This window comes from Camelina sativa, chromosome 8 (assembly GCF_000633955.1).
Source record: "Camelina sativa cultivar DH55 chromosome 8, Cs, whole genome shotgun sequence".
Lineage (NCBI taxonomy): Eukaryota > Viridiplantae > Streptophyta > Magnoliopsida > Brassicales > Brassicaceae > Camelina > Camelina sativa.
In genome coordinates, this window is record NC_025692.1 from 21,157,762 (window position 1) to 21,175,078 (window position 17,317).

Here is a 17,317-nt window from a genome sequence, read left to right on the forward strand (position 1 = left end):
ATATAAAAGGTTTTTTTTTTCTTTTTCATTTCTTCTCTCTTTCTCTCAACTGTCTCTCTCGCAAGAGACAAAATTATCTCTTCTCTCTCGCAGAAGACAAATGATCGAATCGGAAAAATCAATGGATTTCCGTTCATAGGTTTGATTTTTCCGACTTATACTGGAGGATAGTTGGTCACCCGGAGGCGATGGCTTCCAGATCGGCTCAATCTTGAGAGTTGATGGTTCGGTTCTCACAGCTACCAACGGCGGCGGTTCCTTTTAGTGGGACAACGATGGCGGAGGATTCTTCTGGTGGCCTACAAGGAACGGTGAGGTCCATTGGCTACGGAATCAGAGATAGAAGGTTTGTCTTCTCCTTTCCGATTTATTGCATGTATTTGAAATTAATCTTTGGTTGTCTATAATAGTTAGGGTTTCAGATTAATCGATTGATTGTTAGGTTGGTAAATGTTTTATTTTGATTTGACATATTAGGCGTAGATTATGAGATTAGTTTGATGTTCAATCGGTTTTGAGAATTTTTCTGGAGGGTAATTGTGTTTATGTTTTAATCGAGTTATTGTCTGATAGTTTTTTCAAGAATTAGTACATTTTTATGTTCTTGTTATCTTATGTTTGTCTGTTTTGTTATAGATTGTTGATTGAATCCTTTTGTTGTTCTCAATATTAGGAGTACAATGTTTTAGTTTATGTCTTGTATAAGTAATTGTGTGATCAATGTTGATCCGGTTGTCATGTTTTGTGCAAGGTGTTTCATAAACTGTGTGTAGCTGGTAAATGGTGAAGATTGGTTAAGGTGAAGTGGACACACGGTTGGGTTCTCTTACTTGTAAAGGTATGCTACTCTAGCTTTCATTGTTGTTGTTTGGTTTTGTTTGAGTTTGTGTTTGTGATGAATGTGTAGCTTTTTAATATTGTTAAAGTGTTATGTTTGTCTATGTGTTATAGATTGTAAGAATGATTGAAGTGTTATGTTTGTCTTTGTCTTGAAGTGTTATGTTTGTATTTGATGATGAGAATGTTTGATGTTCGGTAAAAATAATTGAACATCAAACCGTGTGTTTTTGTATTTGATAAGTGATGAACCGTGTGTGTTTAAAAAATTGCTCAAGGGTTTTAAATTTTCCAAAACCGTGTGTGTCTTAAATTTATTCCTTGTGTTGTTATGCTGTTTGATCAAGTGGTTGAGTTTCATATTTTCCCCATGTGTTGTTGTCTTATTTGATCAATTGTTTGAGTTTGAGTTTGTGTGTAAAATTTTCCAAAACCTATATGATTGAGTTTGAATTTAGTATTGACTTTAAATATCAGCTTTTTGAAAACTTTTACCCAAGAAGATTTACTGAAAAGTGTTTCAATCGGTCTATTCATAGAGATATACTGAAAAGTATATCTCCTTAGTACGAAAACACTCATTAGTCTTTAGCTAGATAAACCTGTATTCTCTTTGTCTAACCTTTAGTATTAAAGCTCACATAAACCTTGAGGTCAATATAAACGACCATTGTTAAACTCTAACCCAAACTCTTAACGTTTATCTCTCCAAACCCTTTCGTTTTCACAAACCTAAATCTCAGCTTTCACAAACCTAAACTCTCAGCTTACACTAACACAAGCAATAGATCCTATAAACCCTTATCGTTTTTGGGATCAAAATTTTGTTGATCTTTTGAATTCTCAAAAAGACTCCAACTGTTCTGATAATCCTATTCCTCCTATTTCCACCCAATCCTCTCAGCCTATTCAGTTTACTAATCAATTCTCTTCTCAGCCTTCAAACTTTAGCCATGGGTTCTCTTCTCAGCCTCTCAACATAACCCCTACATCTGAATCTGAAGATTGTATCGAGGTTACAGCAGCTGAGATTGATGAAGAGGGAGGCAGAGGAAGTAGGAAGCGGTGGAGTGCAGAGGAGGATGTTCATCTCATAAGTGCTTGGTTAAACACAAGCAAAGATCCAGTGGTGAGCAACGACCAGCGGCTACAAAGTTTCTGGAAGAGGGGTGCAGACTATTACACAGCTCATGATGGAGGAACCAGTTCAAACGCAAGAGGGCCTTCACAATGTAAGGCAAGGTGGAGTAAGATAAACCACCAAGTCAACAAGTTTGTTGGGTGTTACTTACAAGCGAGTACAAGAAGGAAGAGTGGACAATCATAAGACGATGTTGTGAGCATGCGTATGAGTTTTACAAGAATGACATGAAGAAGCCGTTTATGCTTGGACATTGTTGGAGAGAACTGAAGAATGATCAGAAATGGATCACAGAACGACATGAAGAATGTAGCAATAAGCGTACTAAGCTTGCTTCTGAAGGAGATTTCTCAGCTCCTTCGAGCAATGGTGGAGACGAGATGAGGCCTCCGGGGGTTAAAGCTGCCAAGAAAAAAGGAAAGAAACCTGCAGTTAGTATTGATGTGGATGATAGTTCTGTCAGTAAGTTGGATAAGATAATAGCAATGAAGGATCAAGAACAGGCGGCTAAAGAGAGGCACGACAAAATGAAATTGCTAGACATCCTGCTTAACAAGGGTGAACTAACACATGCTGAAGTCCTACTTAGAGACAAACTTGTTGATCAAATGTTGACAAACATTTAGGTTTAAGAACTAACACTCGTTTAAGTCTTGTTTAAATATTGTTTAACTTGTGTTCAACTTGTGTTCTTCTTTTGTTTAACTATCGGTTAAGTCTTGTTAAACTAAACTATCGTTTAAATATTGTTAAATTATTGTTTAACTTGTGTTCTCTTTTGTTTCAGGTTTTGGGATGACATATGAAGCTGTCTCGTTGCCATCTAAAGTGAAACATGTTGGTAGGCAATGAATGGAAGCTGTCTTTTTTTGTATTGGTGTGTTCTGTTTGGAACCGTGAATGTGTTGGTTGTTTTTTAGTGCCATTCACGGGTGTCTCTTTTGTTTAAGTGTGGTCGGCTTTTGTTTGTTGAACGGACGGTTTGCAACCCGTGAATGTGTTTTGGGTTGTTGTATTTGTTTTTGTAACCCGTGAATGGGCGTTGATTGTGTTTGTAATGTCTATATATTGAAGGTTCATCTTTTGTTTCATTTGCAATTCTGATCAATTCTTTTTTCCATTTCCTCCTCCCTAAAACAGAACAAACATTTATCTTATCATCCTGATCATTTCTTATCATTACTTCTTCTCAATTATTGGAGACATTTCTTCTTCTCATTTCTTGTTCTCATTTCTTTTTGTTAAATATTTCCATTACCAAACTAACAGGTTTCCATAAACCTTAAAAAAAAAAACCCAACTTCCAATAAGCCTCAAAACTAAACCAATTTGACTAATAATGTCTAATTGGAGTTCTGATCATGAAGTTGATCAAATGGTAGAGGAGGAAGTTGATAGTATAGTGGAAGAGATTCAGTACAACTACACTCAAGAGGAAGAACCACCAGCTCCAATATTCCGACGAGTGCACATAAATAGAGACCACGAAGAAGGCCACACTCGGCTATGGAATGATTATTTTGGTGAGAATCCGACTTACACTCCCGCTATGTTCCGCCGTCGCTTTAGAATGAACAAACCATTGTTCGAACGCATAGTCAGTACTATTGAGAATGGAGTCCCGTACTTCAGACAAAAGACGAGATGCTACTGGAAGGCTCGGTCTTTCTGCACTTCAAAAATGTTCTGCAGCTATATGACTTGCTGAAACAACCGCACACAAATGCCATGAAAAATTTGTAGACGGAGTTATCCATCTATTTGGAGACGTTTATCTCAGACGACCTACAGCGGAAGACCTCCAAAGATTACTGCATATTGGAGAACAACGCAGTTTCCCCGGAATGGTGGGAAGCATAGATTGTATGCATTGGAAGTGGAAGAATTGTCCAACTGCATGGAAAGGACAATATTCACGTGGATCTGGAAAACCGACAATCGTACTAGAGGTAGTGGCATCCCAAGATTTATGGATTTGGCATGCCTTTTTCGGACCACCGGGTACGTTAAATGATATCAATGTTTTGGACCGCTCACCGGTGTTTGATGATATCTTAGAAGGCCGAGCTCCAAGAGTTTCATACGTTGTCAATGGACATCAATACGAAATGGCGTACTACCTCACTGACTGTATTTATCCCAAATGGGCAACTTTCATCCAATCAATTACACTACCACGTGGCCGAAAAGCTAAACTCTTTGCTCAATATCAAGAAGTATGCCGTAAAGATGTAGAGCGTGCCTTTGGAGTCTTGCAAGCTCGATTTGCAATCGTGAAGAATCCCGCACTTTTTTGGAATAAAAGAAAAATAGGAAAAATAATGAGAGCATGTATTATCCTGCATAACATGATAGTGGAAGACGAACGACATGAATACAATTTCTACTATCCAGCGGAGTTCCATCACGGCGAAGGAAGCGGAAGTTCTCATGTTGATCTATCGCATTCTACAGATAGACAAACAAATCTACATAATTTGATGGGCATTCGAAATGACGTTCATAATCCACAAATGCATGATCGTTTGAAAAAAAATTTGATTGAGCATATTTGGCAAAAATTTGGTGTAACCCATCAATAAATTTTCTTCCAAATTATGTATAATATGTTTAATATTTCTTATTTTAAATTTATGCTTAATATTCCTAAATTTGTAATATTTTATTGTTTTATATTTTATGTAAAAAATTAATATTTAAATGATTGAGTAGTCTAAGTGAGTTACTATAGTGGAGGATTGATTTTGTTTAAGTTTCTAAGTGAGTTGCTTTAATTAGTTTAGTATTAATTTTATAATTAATTAAAATTTGAGTAATCCAAGTGGGTTACTTGAGTGGAGATGCCGTAAGACACTCTCTCTATTGAGTTTTTTAAAAAAAAAATATTGTTGAAGACGTAAAGATGTGCAATGTGGATGCTCTTACCTATCAAGTATCAACTGATGTCCAATAATTCGTACCAAACCGGACTAAACCAATTAAACAAAACGGAGATGCATGATTCAATAGAATCTAAGAAGATCTACGAGGATAAGTACTAAGAGATGCATGTTAAAAATCATATATTATCGTGACTAAGAGAGCTATATACTGCTTTATCTTCTCCATATCGCTATTTCCTCAAGCCGGAGTTGTGAATATGGTAATCTCAATAGAAATTTTTTTCTTTTACTTGTCTTAGCAGTTCCATGCATGCTTGAGTTTAATTCAAATTTATCATTACAGGTGTTATATACACATGTGGTAGTTAAGAACCATGGAGATCACAAACCCTTGAACGTAGGTACTATACTCTTCATCATTGAAACAAGAGTTTTATTTGGTCGTGTAGATGGGTACTTCTTTGGATCTGTAACGAATCCTCACTATGTTGTGAGATTGGTGGACTCAGAGATGCTCACCCCTCAAGGTACAGATCTCTCGTTCGTCGAGGAATTTACACAACATATTGATGTTGAGGATCTGTACAAAAGATTTCATCATCCAACCGGATATGAGTTTGACTTCTTTGAGGAAGAAGTAGAAGGTGAGAGTAACCAATCGGTAAGGACTTCAAATTATTATGTCTCTCAAATAGCTCATGCTCCTCAACTTCAATATCAGCATTTTAGGAGCCGTCAAAACACTGAACCAAACGGTGGGACACAAGACAATTTCAACCAACGTTTTTGTATGCAGTATCAACCAATGATGTACCAGCAAGAATATCAATTCATGAGACCTGAGATTAATCAGCATAACCAAATGGGCAGTAGTGTTCCCAATCTAGTCCACAATCAAGCTCCAATGATTCCAATGACATACCAACAAGAGCAGCAATTCGTGAGACCTGAGACCAATCAGCAGAACCAAAATCAAGCTCTAACAATGATAGTAGGTGATGTGGTGTTGCACTTGCAGCAATATTTGAGTGAACAGATCTCGAAAGTGCTGCAAGATAGACAGTTAGGATCATTTTCTGTAAATCAGAACTATTCCAACCAACAACAGACTGGCTTGCCCGAACCACAGCTGGAGATAAATTACAATCCCCAAACACAGCCCACAATGCAGCCTCAAGTGTATATTGCTGGAACATCTTCTTACCGTGGAAGAAGTGGTGGGAGAGGTCAAGATCAGCATAACGGTATAGCCAGAGGACGTGGGACAGGTCGATACTAGCCGGAGCCTAAGTAAAACGACTTTTGACATGATTTTGAACCTTTCTTCTTACTGGCATTTTCAAAACGTTCATGACTCTTTAGTCAAGATCAGCAGATAATTTGGTTTGTTTGATGTTCTTTAATTATCAACTTATTAAGTCATCTTTGATTTATTTGTCATATTTTGTTAAGCTCGCCCCAAAGTCTCTGTCGGGTCATTTTTTGGATTGATTTTTGTTTAACCTTTTTTAGCACTATCTTGTGTTTATGTTACTAAAAACTTAAAGTAGGCTCCACACCTCTTGATGTGGTGGATGAACCATCTGATCAAAATGATACAAAGGTGAAAACTTCCGATTAGCCTCTTGATCTTTTTTTTAAAAAAAGGTTCAATTCCATCAGCTCTTAAGTCATGTTGTTGTGAAGAAGAGAGATGGTCAAAAACAGGGAGATTAGATGAAACGGAGGTGAAGAAGAGAGATGGTCAAAAACAGGGAGATTAGATGGCTAAAAACTAAAACACCTAAAGTTATAATTCTCGCAAAGGATTACAACTCACTAACATAACATGACATCAAAGTAGAAGACTGAAAAGTGACAGTANAATCTCTGTTGGGTCATTTTCTTGGATTGATTTTTGTTTAACCTTTTAGCACTATCTTGTGTTTATGTTACTAAAAACTTAAAGTAAGCTATGAACCATCTGATCAAAATGATACCAAGGTGAAAACTTCCGATGAGCCTCTTGATCTTTTTTTTTAAAAAAACGTTCAATTCCATCAGCTCTTTACGTCATGTTGTTGTGAGCCATTTGTGTCTCGCCTGTTTCTTGTTTTCCGGTGGATTCAATGAAACGGAGGTGAAGAAGAGAGATGGTCAAAAACAGGGAGATCAGATGGCTAAAAACTAAAACACGTAATGGTGAGTTATAATTCTCGCAAAGGATTACAACTCACTAACATAACATGACATGAAAGTAGAAGATTAAAAAGTGACAGTAAACATCTTCATCTATGTTTCCAAACTTAATCTTCAGGATCATATGGTCTGTTGTCAAAATCTTCTCTGTCCTGAGCTAACTCAGGGCAATACCTGCCAGACAGTATCTCAACTTGTTCTGCAAATGTTTTGGATGTTGGTATACCAATATGACGGATCATCTGGTTCCACCGTTTTCTACAAGCTTCCCCATCTCGATTCTCCAAAAGATAATCCCAATCAACATCGTCGATACAAGCAGCATCCAGTTTCAAAAGCTCTTCCATGAGTCTATAGTCATCTACATTAGCCCATGTTCCATTAACTACCATTGGTGATGTCAACTGATCATACCATTTATTGCAGCAAGTCACGTGGTCCCGTGTTCCAAGAACGTCGCTTATAGCCATCCAAGGGATGTTATCTCGGAGCATACCATGTTTTGAGTGCTTCTCTTGGAATGCTTTCATTCTAAGGTCTTTGTTGACAAGATCATAGAGACTTTGATACTCCTCTCTAGACCAATGTCCTTTATTCATATTCAATCTTATTCTCCTCCAAGCGTCTTTCACATGAACCCTGTGTTTACCCATGGCATCAGCAAGTGTCTTCCAATCATTCCCGTGTTTGGCTTGAAACTGTTTGACGAGTTCCAAATCCTCTTTAGTCCATACCCCCTTGGATCCTTCTTCAAATAAATTGTGGGCACGATGGTACACACTAAACCGTGGCCTCCAAGGTAAAGCAGACTCAATTTCTTTCCAACAGCCTTTAACTTGTTTGTGTGACTTGCAGTCCATAACCATTTTTAACCCTTCATCTCCTAAAGCATGGTTATCAATGTATTCATATACAGCTTTCTTAATCAGCTCATCTTCTTCTTTTGTAAAACGCTTTCCCCTCACCAGCTTAACTTCTTCCACTTCCACTTCCTCATCCGTTTCTTCATCCTCAGACTGAAAAATCTCCACTTGGTCGGAGAACTTCACCTTTTTTGAGCTTTTACTTGATGGAGTTGTCACATCTTTATCACTCTCACCAGACTCTTGCCTCTTCCTTTTCTTCTTTGCATTTTTACCATGATTGTTGCTTTCCTCAGCCTCTGAAACTTCACTTTGCTTCTGCTTCTTCTTCTTCTTCTTCTTTTCCTTTCTTTTCTTCTTTGCATCTATACTAGAGCTCAAGTCAGTTTCCACAGCCTCTGAATCCACAGTTTGCTTCTTCTCTTTGCTTTTCCTTTTTGCAGCTTTTTTCGTAGAGTTCAAGTTGTTATCTTCAACTTCTGAATCCACACTCTGTTTTGTAGAGTTCAAGTTGTCATCTTCAACTTCTGAATCCACACTTAGTTTTGTCTTCTTCTTACTTTTCCTCTTCATCTTATTGTCTGTGTTTTCTTGAGCTCCCAAATCCATCTTATTCATGTCAGCATCATCATCGAGTGGATTCTCGTCCCCTTCAATCCCTTCATCAACTTTGGAGCTTTCACTGTTTCCAATCACATCACCCTTAGATTCTTTCTTGTTCTTCTTCTTCTTCGTCTTCTTTCCACCATCCTCAGATTCAGAATCAACCCTTATCTCCTTATTTTTCATTTTCCCATCATCTTCAGCTTCAGAATCAATCCTTTGCTTCTTCGATTTCTTCTTAACTACAACGTCGTCACCCAATTTCTCTCTTTCACGCCCATCCTTTGTCTCTCGGTTTTGCTTCTTCTTCTTCATAGAACTGTGCTAGAGAACTAATTCTTCTGCGGTTCCCACAGAATCGACCCTATTGTCACTCATCTTCTTCTTCTTCTCCTTCTCCTCAGCCATCTCAGTTTCCGGCGGATGTTGTAATAAGATACAAACCCTAATCAGACAAAACCCGAATTTGTTTTTAATCGTTTCTGTACAACGGTGTCGTTTTCCTCAATCTCTACAAATAATCAGAAAGAGGCCTTTTACTTATCTAAATGGGCCTTTTTACCAAACGAGCCCAAATAAGCTGTTAATTGAATCAAAAAACTCCCACATCGCATAGAAAAGAAGAAAAAAGCTGTGTTTAAATAAGGTTAGAGTCGAGTAAGTGATTGTCCCTTCGGGGACATCCGATAAAATTGGAACGATACAGAGAAGATTAGCATGGCCCCTGCGCAAGGATGACACGCACAAATCGAGAAATGGTCCAAATTTTTTTTTTCCTCTAATTTCTAATGATGTAACCCTAGATAGATCTCTGTTGTGCAGGCTTTGATGTTCGTTGTCTAGAGTGTTTGTTCCCCTTACAACTCTTATGATCTTCTAGTTTCTCCTACAGTCCGGTGTATTGGACCTCCCTCGCTTTAATTGGTAATTATAAAATTTTCAAATGAAATGATGAATTACAAAACTTCAAAGCTTAAACTTAAAAGGATTACAAACACAGAGCTAAGTTTTACAAACAGAAGAAGGAACTTTTCAAAGAACAAAGATTACAAAAGCTGAAAACTGAAACTCCCCATTAATTCAAAGCAAGCACAATAATCTTCTTCTCCTCTAGAGCCAATTCACAAGCAACCAGGAAACACAAAAAAAAAAAGTCTCTCTTTCTTTTTGCTGCAGAATCAACTTAAAGCTCATATCCTAAGGTTGTCACTCTTGTCTTTGCTTATAGTTTCCCTTTGTTGTTGTTGTAACTGAGAACAGAACTTCTCATTCAATGCTTCTTTGCAATTCAGTAGATTCCTGAGTCTGCTCCATATCCATAAACCAAATTTTCAAAACAGTGAAGGGATTAAATTCACTCAGGTGCAGAAATTTCAGAGAAGAGACAGAGAATTGTCTCTTTAACACCTAACCAAGCATTATTAAAGTCTTCATCTTTAAACACAGGACAACACCCTGAACCTGAAGAGATTAACCAAAACCAATTCAAAAGGGTTTAGAAGATTACCATAATTTCAGAAACTTAAAGTCTTCATAACCCAAAAAGGAAATGGATTAAATAGAGGGTCGTTGCAAATTCAACGGAAAGTACAAAACTCCCAATTGCAAAGTAATAGTAAATCAATTTTAAAGTTGATCTTTGGGGATTTTGGGGAAAAAAAAAATTTGGACCATTTCTCGATTTGTGCGTGTCATCCTTGCGCAGGGGCCATGCTAATCTTCTCTGTATCGTTCCAATTTTATCGGATGTCCCCGAAGGGACAATCACTTACTCGACTCTAACCTTATTTAAACACAACTTTGTCTTCTCTTCTATGCGATGTGGGAGTTTTATTTATTTGGGCTCGTTTGGTAAAAAGGCCCATTTAGATAATTACAAGGCTTCTTTCTGATTAAGTGATTATTATTCTTAGAGATTGAGAGAAAACGACGCCGTTGGTTTTGTAACGTTAGCTTTAACAAAATTTAAGTGACTTGTGTGGTTTGAAGTTTGGAAAAGAAAAAAAAAAAGGACTTTGGGATGTTGCTACATATCTGATTTGGCGAGAACCTATGGGGGTAACTAAAACAGTCAACCTTTAGATTTACAGTTATATCAGAAAAAATCGAAACATTTGCCAGGACGCTCTCCTTGGACTACTCCTTTGGACCTCTCCTAAGATTACTCACTCTGTTTTTGTACCAGTACTATTTGTTTCTTGTGCGACAAGTTTTAATTTATGGACTTGTCCTCGTTCTTCTCTTCTGCATATGAATAGTTCTTGACTCTTGACTAAACAATTTATTCAACGTTTCATAATCATTAAGAAACTACACAAAATTGGGAATTCTAAAAAGCGAATCTTTAAGACTAGAGTGAACTTCTAGTCTTCGTTTCAAATATGTCTTCGTCACGCCGACGACCTCCGATCTAATCTATTAGAACTTAACCATAAAACTGTACTGTAAGAGATTCTCCGAACCACTGATCGGTTAAGAAATAGGTGTTTTTTTGACAAAGACGACTTGTGTATAGACTAGAGAGAGTTTCAAAGTAGTAAAGAGGATTCTAGGGTTTCTTTTTTTATCTTTCTCCTCAGAACGAGATTTTTGATATCTTAATGAAGAAGCAAGGGCCGTACGTATTTAAAGAGGGTGTTGGGTTCCCTTACTGTTAATAAAAGTTACGTTGCACACAACGTTCATTTTTTTTAAATGACTTTTGTAAACTCATGTTTTATTATTGGTTCGATGATTTCATAATTTTATTAAGATACCTCATCAGTGAAAGAATTAGTTAATGTACTTCAAATAGTAGTCGTTTGCCTTCAATCTTTTGAAAGCCTACTGTAGCAAAAGATACGTGCCTAGCTCCAATCTTTTTTTTTTTTTTTTTGAAAATATGTGAATTTTCATTAAGAAAATATATTGTAGATGCTACAATGGCTTTAATACCGGAGGCTGCTCTCGCCCAAAAAAAATAACAACAAGAGGATTCAGTTAACATATGAGTAGGTAGAACCAACTAAAGGTATCTGAGCCAGACTTGCATAAGCCTTTTGAATTTACGACAGTGGCTCTTTGCAAGTATGGCATCTCGAATCTGTATGTCCATAGCCTTGAAGATGATGTGCGGAGGCGTTGCAATATTGTTATGGAACCGGTTGTTTCGTTCATACCAGATGGCGTATATGACGGCTTGAGAGACAAATCTCCTTAGCGTTTGTGGTGTAGTTGAATCTTTGATATCCATCCAGGCTGCAAAAGCTTGCCAGGTGTGGAACACTATAGGGCGGTATCCAAGCCTACGAGTGACCTGCAACCAAATTTCCTCAGTGAACTCGCAGTGAAGAAATAGATGGTCCCTCGTTTCCGGGTGAGCACCACAAATACAACAGGCATTCTCAATGTGCATTCCCCAGTGAACTAGCATGTCTCTTGTGGGAAGTCTGTTAAGATGAGTTAGCCAAAGCATGATTGCGTGACGTGGGATAGCTCCTTTGTACCAAACATGATCTGTCCAGGTCAAGGGATCATGTCGATGTCTGATGGATTCCCAAGTTCTTTTTGTGTTGAAATCGTCAAGCTCGTCCTCTCCAATCCTCCAAACATAAGAGTCAGGTTCAGTGCTGAGAGTAAGGATGGGGACTGTGGTAAGATGGATTTGAAGTACCTCCGCTTGGGGAGATCTTGCTGTCCTAATATTCCATCCTGAGGGTGAACAGGCTTGGGCAACTATTGCAAACAGAGGTATGCCAGTTTGGGATGGCCCTGTAACTCCCATGAACTTGATCAATGGCCCAAATGGTGACCACCAGTCAAACCAGAAACTTGCTAGAAGTCCGTTTCCAACACTGCAACGCAAGAATCTCGAAGCAAGCGGCCGTAACTGAAGGAGGGTTCTCCAAGTCAAGGAGTTTTGTTTTTTTTCATCAAACTGCCAGAAATTGCCGTCTTTAATTTTGTTGTTTCGCAGCCAATCCGCCCAAATAGAATCCCTAGCCGAAAACAATCTCCAAATCAGCTTCAAGCAGAGTGTCTTGTTCCATTGAGCTAGGCATCAAAATCCTAGCCCCCCTTCCTCTCGAGGCAAACATAAGTTTCTCCAGGCAACTTTTGCATTTGGTCGCTTTGAGATATCCCCACTCCACAAGAATCTAGTGCATAGACTCTCGATCTTCTTAAGACATCCCTTTGGTAAGATGAATGTTGATGCCCAAAAGTTGATTGTACCATAGATCACCGACGAAATCAGTTCCTTTCTACCAGCAAGAGATAGTCACGAGCCGACCAAGAAGAGAATTAAGCAGTGATCTTGTCCAGCAAAGGCCGATAGTCAGAAATCCTGAGCTTCCTATGCATTAGAGGGAGACCAAGGTAGTGGATGGGAAGTGAACCCAGATTGAAACCAAGGGAAGCGTTCCGGGAGGTTTCATTCTGGTTCACCCCTGCAAGAAAAAGATCCATCTTATCCTTGTTCATTGATATCCCAGATAGTTTGAGAAGTCATCAAGCACATTTACAATGTTGCCTAGAGAGTCCTTACCACCATCATAAAAAATCATGATATCGTCTGCAAAGGCTAGATGGGTTACCTGAGGCGTGATAGCCGATGGATGATGTCCTATAAGATTGTCAGTGAAACCTCTATTCAGTATTTGAGTAAACACCTCCATCGCATTGGTGAACAAATAGGGTGATATTGAGTCTCCTTGCCTTAGTCCCTTAGCGCCCTTGAAATACCCACAAGACTCTCCATTTACAGAAACTGAGAATGTTGGAGTGGTAATGCATTCAATGAACATGGTGACAAAATGAGGAGGAAAGTCCATGGCCTTAAGAACATTTACCATGAAACCCCACTAAACCGAGTCAAATGCCTTTTTTAGATCCACTTTCAACATACCTCTTGCAGAGATGTTTTTATGACTGCATCCTTGAATGATTTATGTTGCAAGGAGGACATTTTCCACCAAAAGTCTGCCTGGGATAAACGCTGATTGAGTGTTGGCTATAAGCTCTGGTAAGACAGTCTTAAGACGATTTGCAAGTAACTTGGATATGGCTCTGTAGATCGAGTTACAACAAGCAATGGGATGAAAATCTGACATGTGGTATGCACCTTGATGCTTCGGAACAAGGGTCAGGAGCGTGGAGTTCCACTGTTTTAAGATCCGGCCTGAAGAAAAAAACTCCTGGACTGCGCCTATCATGTCTGAGCCTACAGTATCCCAGTGAGCTGTAAAGAACTCTGCACTATACCCATCGGGGCCTGATGCTTTATTCTTAGGTAGAGAGAAGTAAGCACCCTTGATCTCCTCGAAGGTGACAGGAGAATACAGAACTTGAATGGCGGTTTGCGAACATCTTTGAGGGACTATGGATGCAATTTCATTCACAGTAGGAGTAGAGTGTGAGCCTTTGTTACCAAGCAAGTTCTGAAAGAAAGTTACCGCAGTCTGTTGGATGCCTTGTTTAGTATCGACAATCTGATCATTTCCATCGAGAAGGTAGAGTATTTGATTGCGTGCGTGATGAGATAAAACTACCCTGTGGAAAAACTTAGAGTTTTTGTCGCCTTCCTCCAGCCAGCATATTCTCAATTTTTGTCTAAGATATGATTCCTCAGCAAGAGCCAGAGTGCACCATTTAGAATGAGCTTCATTTTCCAACTGAGCCGCATTGGTGGAAGGAGAGTTTAACAGTGCTTGCTGGCAGCAGAGAAGGTTTTCATAAGCTTCAGAGACTCGTTTCTCCAACTCCGAGTAGTTGTCCTTGCTAAATAGCCTAATCACCCCTTTCAGCTATTTTAGCTTTTTTTAGACCCTTAACATCTTGGAACAGTCAAAAGTCAACGCATTCCACCAAAGCTTGATCAATGGGGCAAATTCCGGGTTCTTATTCATAAGAGATAGGAACTTGAATGGTTTGCGGATCTTATCCTTGTGGCTTTCCAAGAAGAGGGAGCATGAACTGTGATCTGAAAAACCATGTTCTCCAAAGACTCCAAGGGAGGTTGGAAAAGCAAGCAACCATTCATCACTAACCAAAATCCTATCCAACTTTTTTGCAATCGGATCAACATCATGCTTGTTCGTCCAGGTGAGGGTGTTCCCTTGGTAAGGAAGATCTGAGAGGCGGGTGTTGATAAGACACTGGCTGAACTTTCTCATTCCCCTCGTAGAGGAGACTGTGCTTGGCATGGAGTGTTCATGAGGGAAAAGAATCTGATTAAAATCCCCAAGTACCGTCCATGGCTTGTTTATGACTTCTGGCAGACTAGCGTGCTCCTGCAACTCATTCCAAAGCAATTTACGTTCTTCACTGCAGGTGGATGATGCGTATACCACTAAGACCACTATTTCAATAGAGAGAAACGGCAACTTGACCAAGCAAGAGATCATCTGAAGAGACTTAGAGATTACTGAGACCTTTACATCCGGATGCCAGACTACCCATATTTTACCCAACTCCGAAAATTCATAGTTAGTAGCTGTTGACCAACCAGGAACCACTCGAGACAGGATCCGTTGTGCCTTGTCAGGACTAACACGGGTCTCTATGATTCCACCAAAAAAAGGTTTATGCACCTTAAGCCATTTCCAAAAATTCCTACGCTTTACAGGGTCGTTAAAACCTCTTACATTACGACAAAAAATATCCATGGAGAGGATATAAGATAAGAGGATTAAAGGGCCTCCAGCCCTTGCTTTTGCATCTTTCTTCTTCAGCATTCTCTTTGAAATTACTTTCAAGAATCTGTCAGAGTCGACCTCCGGATTATCATCATCCCCTGAGATGCTATCTTGATCTGATTCCGAGTCTTGAATTTCCCCCATGTTCCCCTTATGGGAGAGTCGAGAGAAGATGTTCTCCGTCAAATCCACGCATAGCTTTCCCTCGTCCAGGTTCAACGCAGAAGCCAATTTAAGATTCTGACATGAAGAGTTTGACCCGTGAACAGCCTGTTTTACAGGTTGCCATATTTCTTTTGGAGGCTGTGGAACATCCTTGGGAACATGTGGCTCAGCAGATGGCAGGGATGCAGACGCATTCCCAACAATCGGTAGCTGGCTCTGAATGGGCGCTTTCCCATTCTTCTTTTCTTTTTTAGCTCTTGGACACATATCAGTTACATGTTTTACCGAACCACATAAGGTGGTTCTACCTTCTTGCAGTGGCTGTATAGTGAAGGTAGCCATAGGCATTGACTGCTTCAGGCAGAGGTTTACGAGGGTCTATGATCGTGTAGACCTTCGCAACTTCGATGTTAGTAAGTTTCTCAGTCTGCGGGTGAAGATATACTGGATGTCCAACCAAACCCGCAATATGCTCTAGTCCTTCTCTGTTAAAGAATTATAGGGGAACCCCATGGAAATCGAGTCAAACTGGAACTAAAGTTAGCTCTGGCTTCTTCGGAGTGACATTTGGGGACCATTTGGCGACAAACATTGTTTGACCATCTACTTGCCACAGGCTCAGACTCAGGATTCTACGTCTAGCATTTGGGCAAGGAACTTTAAAGAGAAAGGAATGACCTTCCATTTTGGAAACAGTGATGTCTCTGCGATGCCTGCTCCATATCCCATTGACTATGGCATGAACTGCTCCACGATGAGGTGGCTCCTCATAGAATTGACCGAGGATAAAGCTTTCCCATGCTTTCTTATTTTTTTCTATGACCGAGTTAGGAATAGTGACGCATGCCTCTCGGGAATCCAAGAGGAAAGGGATACCCTTCTTCGCCAGCTGAATCGAACTGCCTTTCATTAGGTTTTTCCATGGCTGCTCCTCAGCAGGCAAAGGTATCTTAGTCACAAGCTCCGGGGACGCCTGTGGAGCTAGATCCGGGGGGTGAATCAGCGCTATTAGGACCGCCATTCGCACCAGTACCACTAATGTCGGGTGCTTCAACCGTAGCTTCTACCACGACATCAATAGATCTAGGATTTTCGATTGCCGCATCCAGAGCCGCCGATGGGTCTGGTTTGCAGGAATCAGGAGTGATCGTATTATTGGCTGACCTCTCAGGAGAGACAGGCAAAACTCTGTGTGTCGGAGAAATGGATGTTGTCCCAGGAAATTGAAAGATTTCGACGGCGAGCAATTTTTAGGGGGCGAAGAAGAAGAGGCAGATCCAATGGGGATGCTTGGATTCGTCCATCGTAGGCGGTGGGGACCGCCGCCGAGATCGGCGACGGTGAAGGAAGAAGGAAAGGGTTCGCGTGTTTGAGAGAGAAAAGTCAAAGAGAAGAAAAGTCAAAGTTTGTTTCTCACCACAACTGGTTGTTGTAGTTCCAATCTTATTTGATTTCGGAAAAGGACTTGGTCAGAAGAAGTTCATACACCCATCACGAGATGGATGGATGGTTGCAATTTAAAGACCTTTTCAGATTTCAGACTAGAGATGAAAAAATGTCTCCTTAACACCTAACAAGGAAATGGACACAATACAGAGAACTGTGGGGGAAATTGAACCAAAATTACAAACTTGAAACTGACCATCAAAAAGTTAGCCAGTGTCTTACTTGAAGACGATCTGAACATTCTCTTGGTTCTTATAGTTTCACCTTTTGAGTCTTCAAGATCCAAAAAAAACTAGCTCCTTTTTCTTTTATCATCATATATTAATCGTAGACCAGCTGCCAGCTTCTTAAGGATGATATGAAGCACCTAAATTCGAATTAGTAACCTAGTTGTGGCAGACTGAATTGTAAAGAAGCATTTAGTTCACAAGCAAGTGAATCATGGATACAAGAGATGTTCAGTTCTAAGTCACAACAAGAGCAACAAAGGAGAACTAAAGCATATACATAAAAAAAAAAAAAAAAAAA

General features: G+C 39.5%; 4 protein-coding genes across 4 annotated transcripts; 1 reads left to right on the plus strand and 3 right to left on the minus strand.

Annotated features, from left to right (window-relative positions):
• LOC104709776 (glutathione S-transferase T3-like) lies at positions 276 to 2,830 on the plus strand. The gene is made up of 4 exons (XM_010426335.1): positions 276 to 346; positions 1,789 to 2,079; positions 2,133 to 2,536; positions 2,766 to 2,830. The coding sequence occupies exons 1-4, from the start codon at positions 276 to 278 to the stop codon at positions 2,828 to 2,830; spliced, it is 831 nt and encodes a 276-aa protein (XP_010424637.1).
• On the minus strand, positions 6,555 to 8,945 carry LOC104707747 (cyclin-D-binding Myb-like transcription factor 1). The gene is made up of 2 exons (XM_010424168.2): positions 7,120 to 8,945; positions 6,555 to 6,723 (listed from the first exon to the last, which is right to left on the minus strand). The coding sequence occupies exon 1, from the start codon at positions 8,817 to 8,819 to the stop codon at positions 7,146 to 7,148; it is 1,674 nt and encodes a 557-aa protein (XP_010422470.1). The 5' UTR covers positions 8,820 to 8,945; the 3' UTR covers positions 6,555 to 6,723; positions 7,120 to 7,145.
• Positions 11,509 to 12,267, minus strand: LOC109125973. Its single transcript, XM_019228809.1, has one exon. The coding sequence runs from the start codon at positions 12,265 to 12,267 to the stop codon at positions 11,509 to 11,511; it is 759 nt and encodes a 252-aa protein (XP_019084354.1).
• LOC109125974 (uncharacterized mitochondrial protein AtMg01250-like) lies at positions 12,786 to 13,315 on the minus strand. The gene is made up of 2 exons (XM_019228810.1): positions 13,030 to 13,315; positions 12,786 to 12,931 (listed from the first exon to the last, which is right to left on the minus strand). Exons 1-2 carry the CDS (start codon positions 13,313 to 13,315, stop codon positions 12,786 to 12,788), a joined length of 432 nt encoding a protein of 143 aa, XP_019084355.1.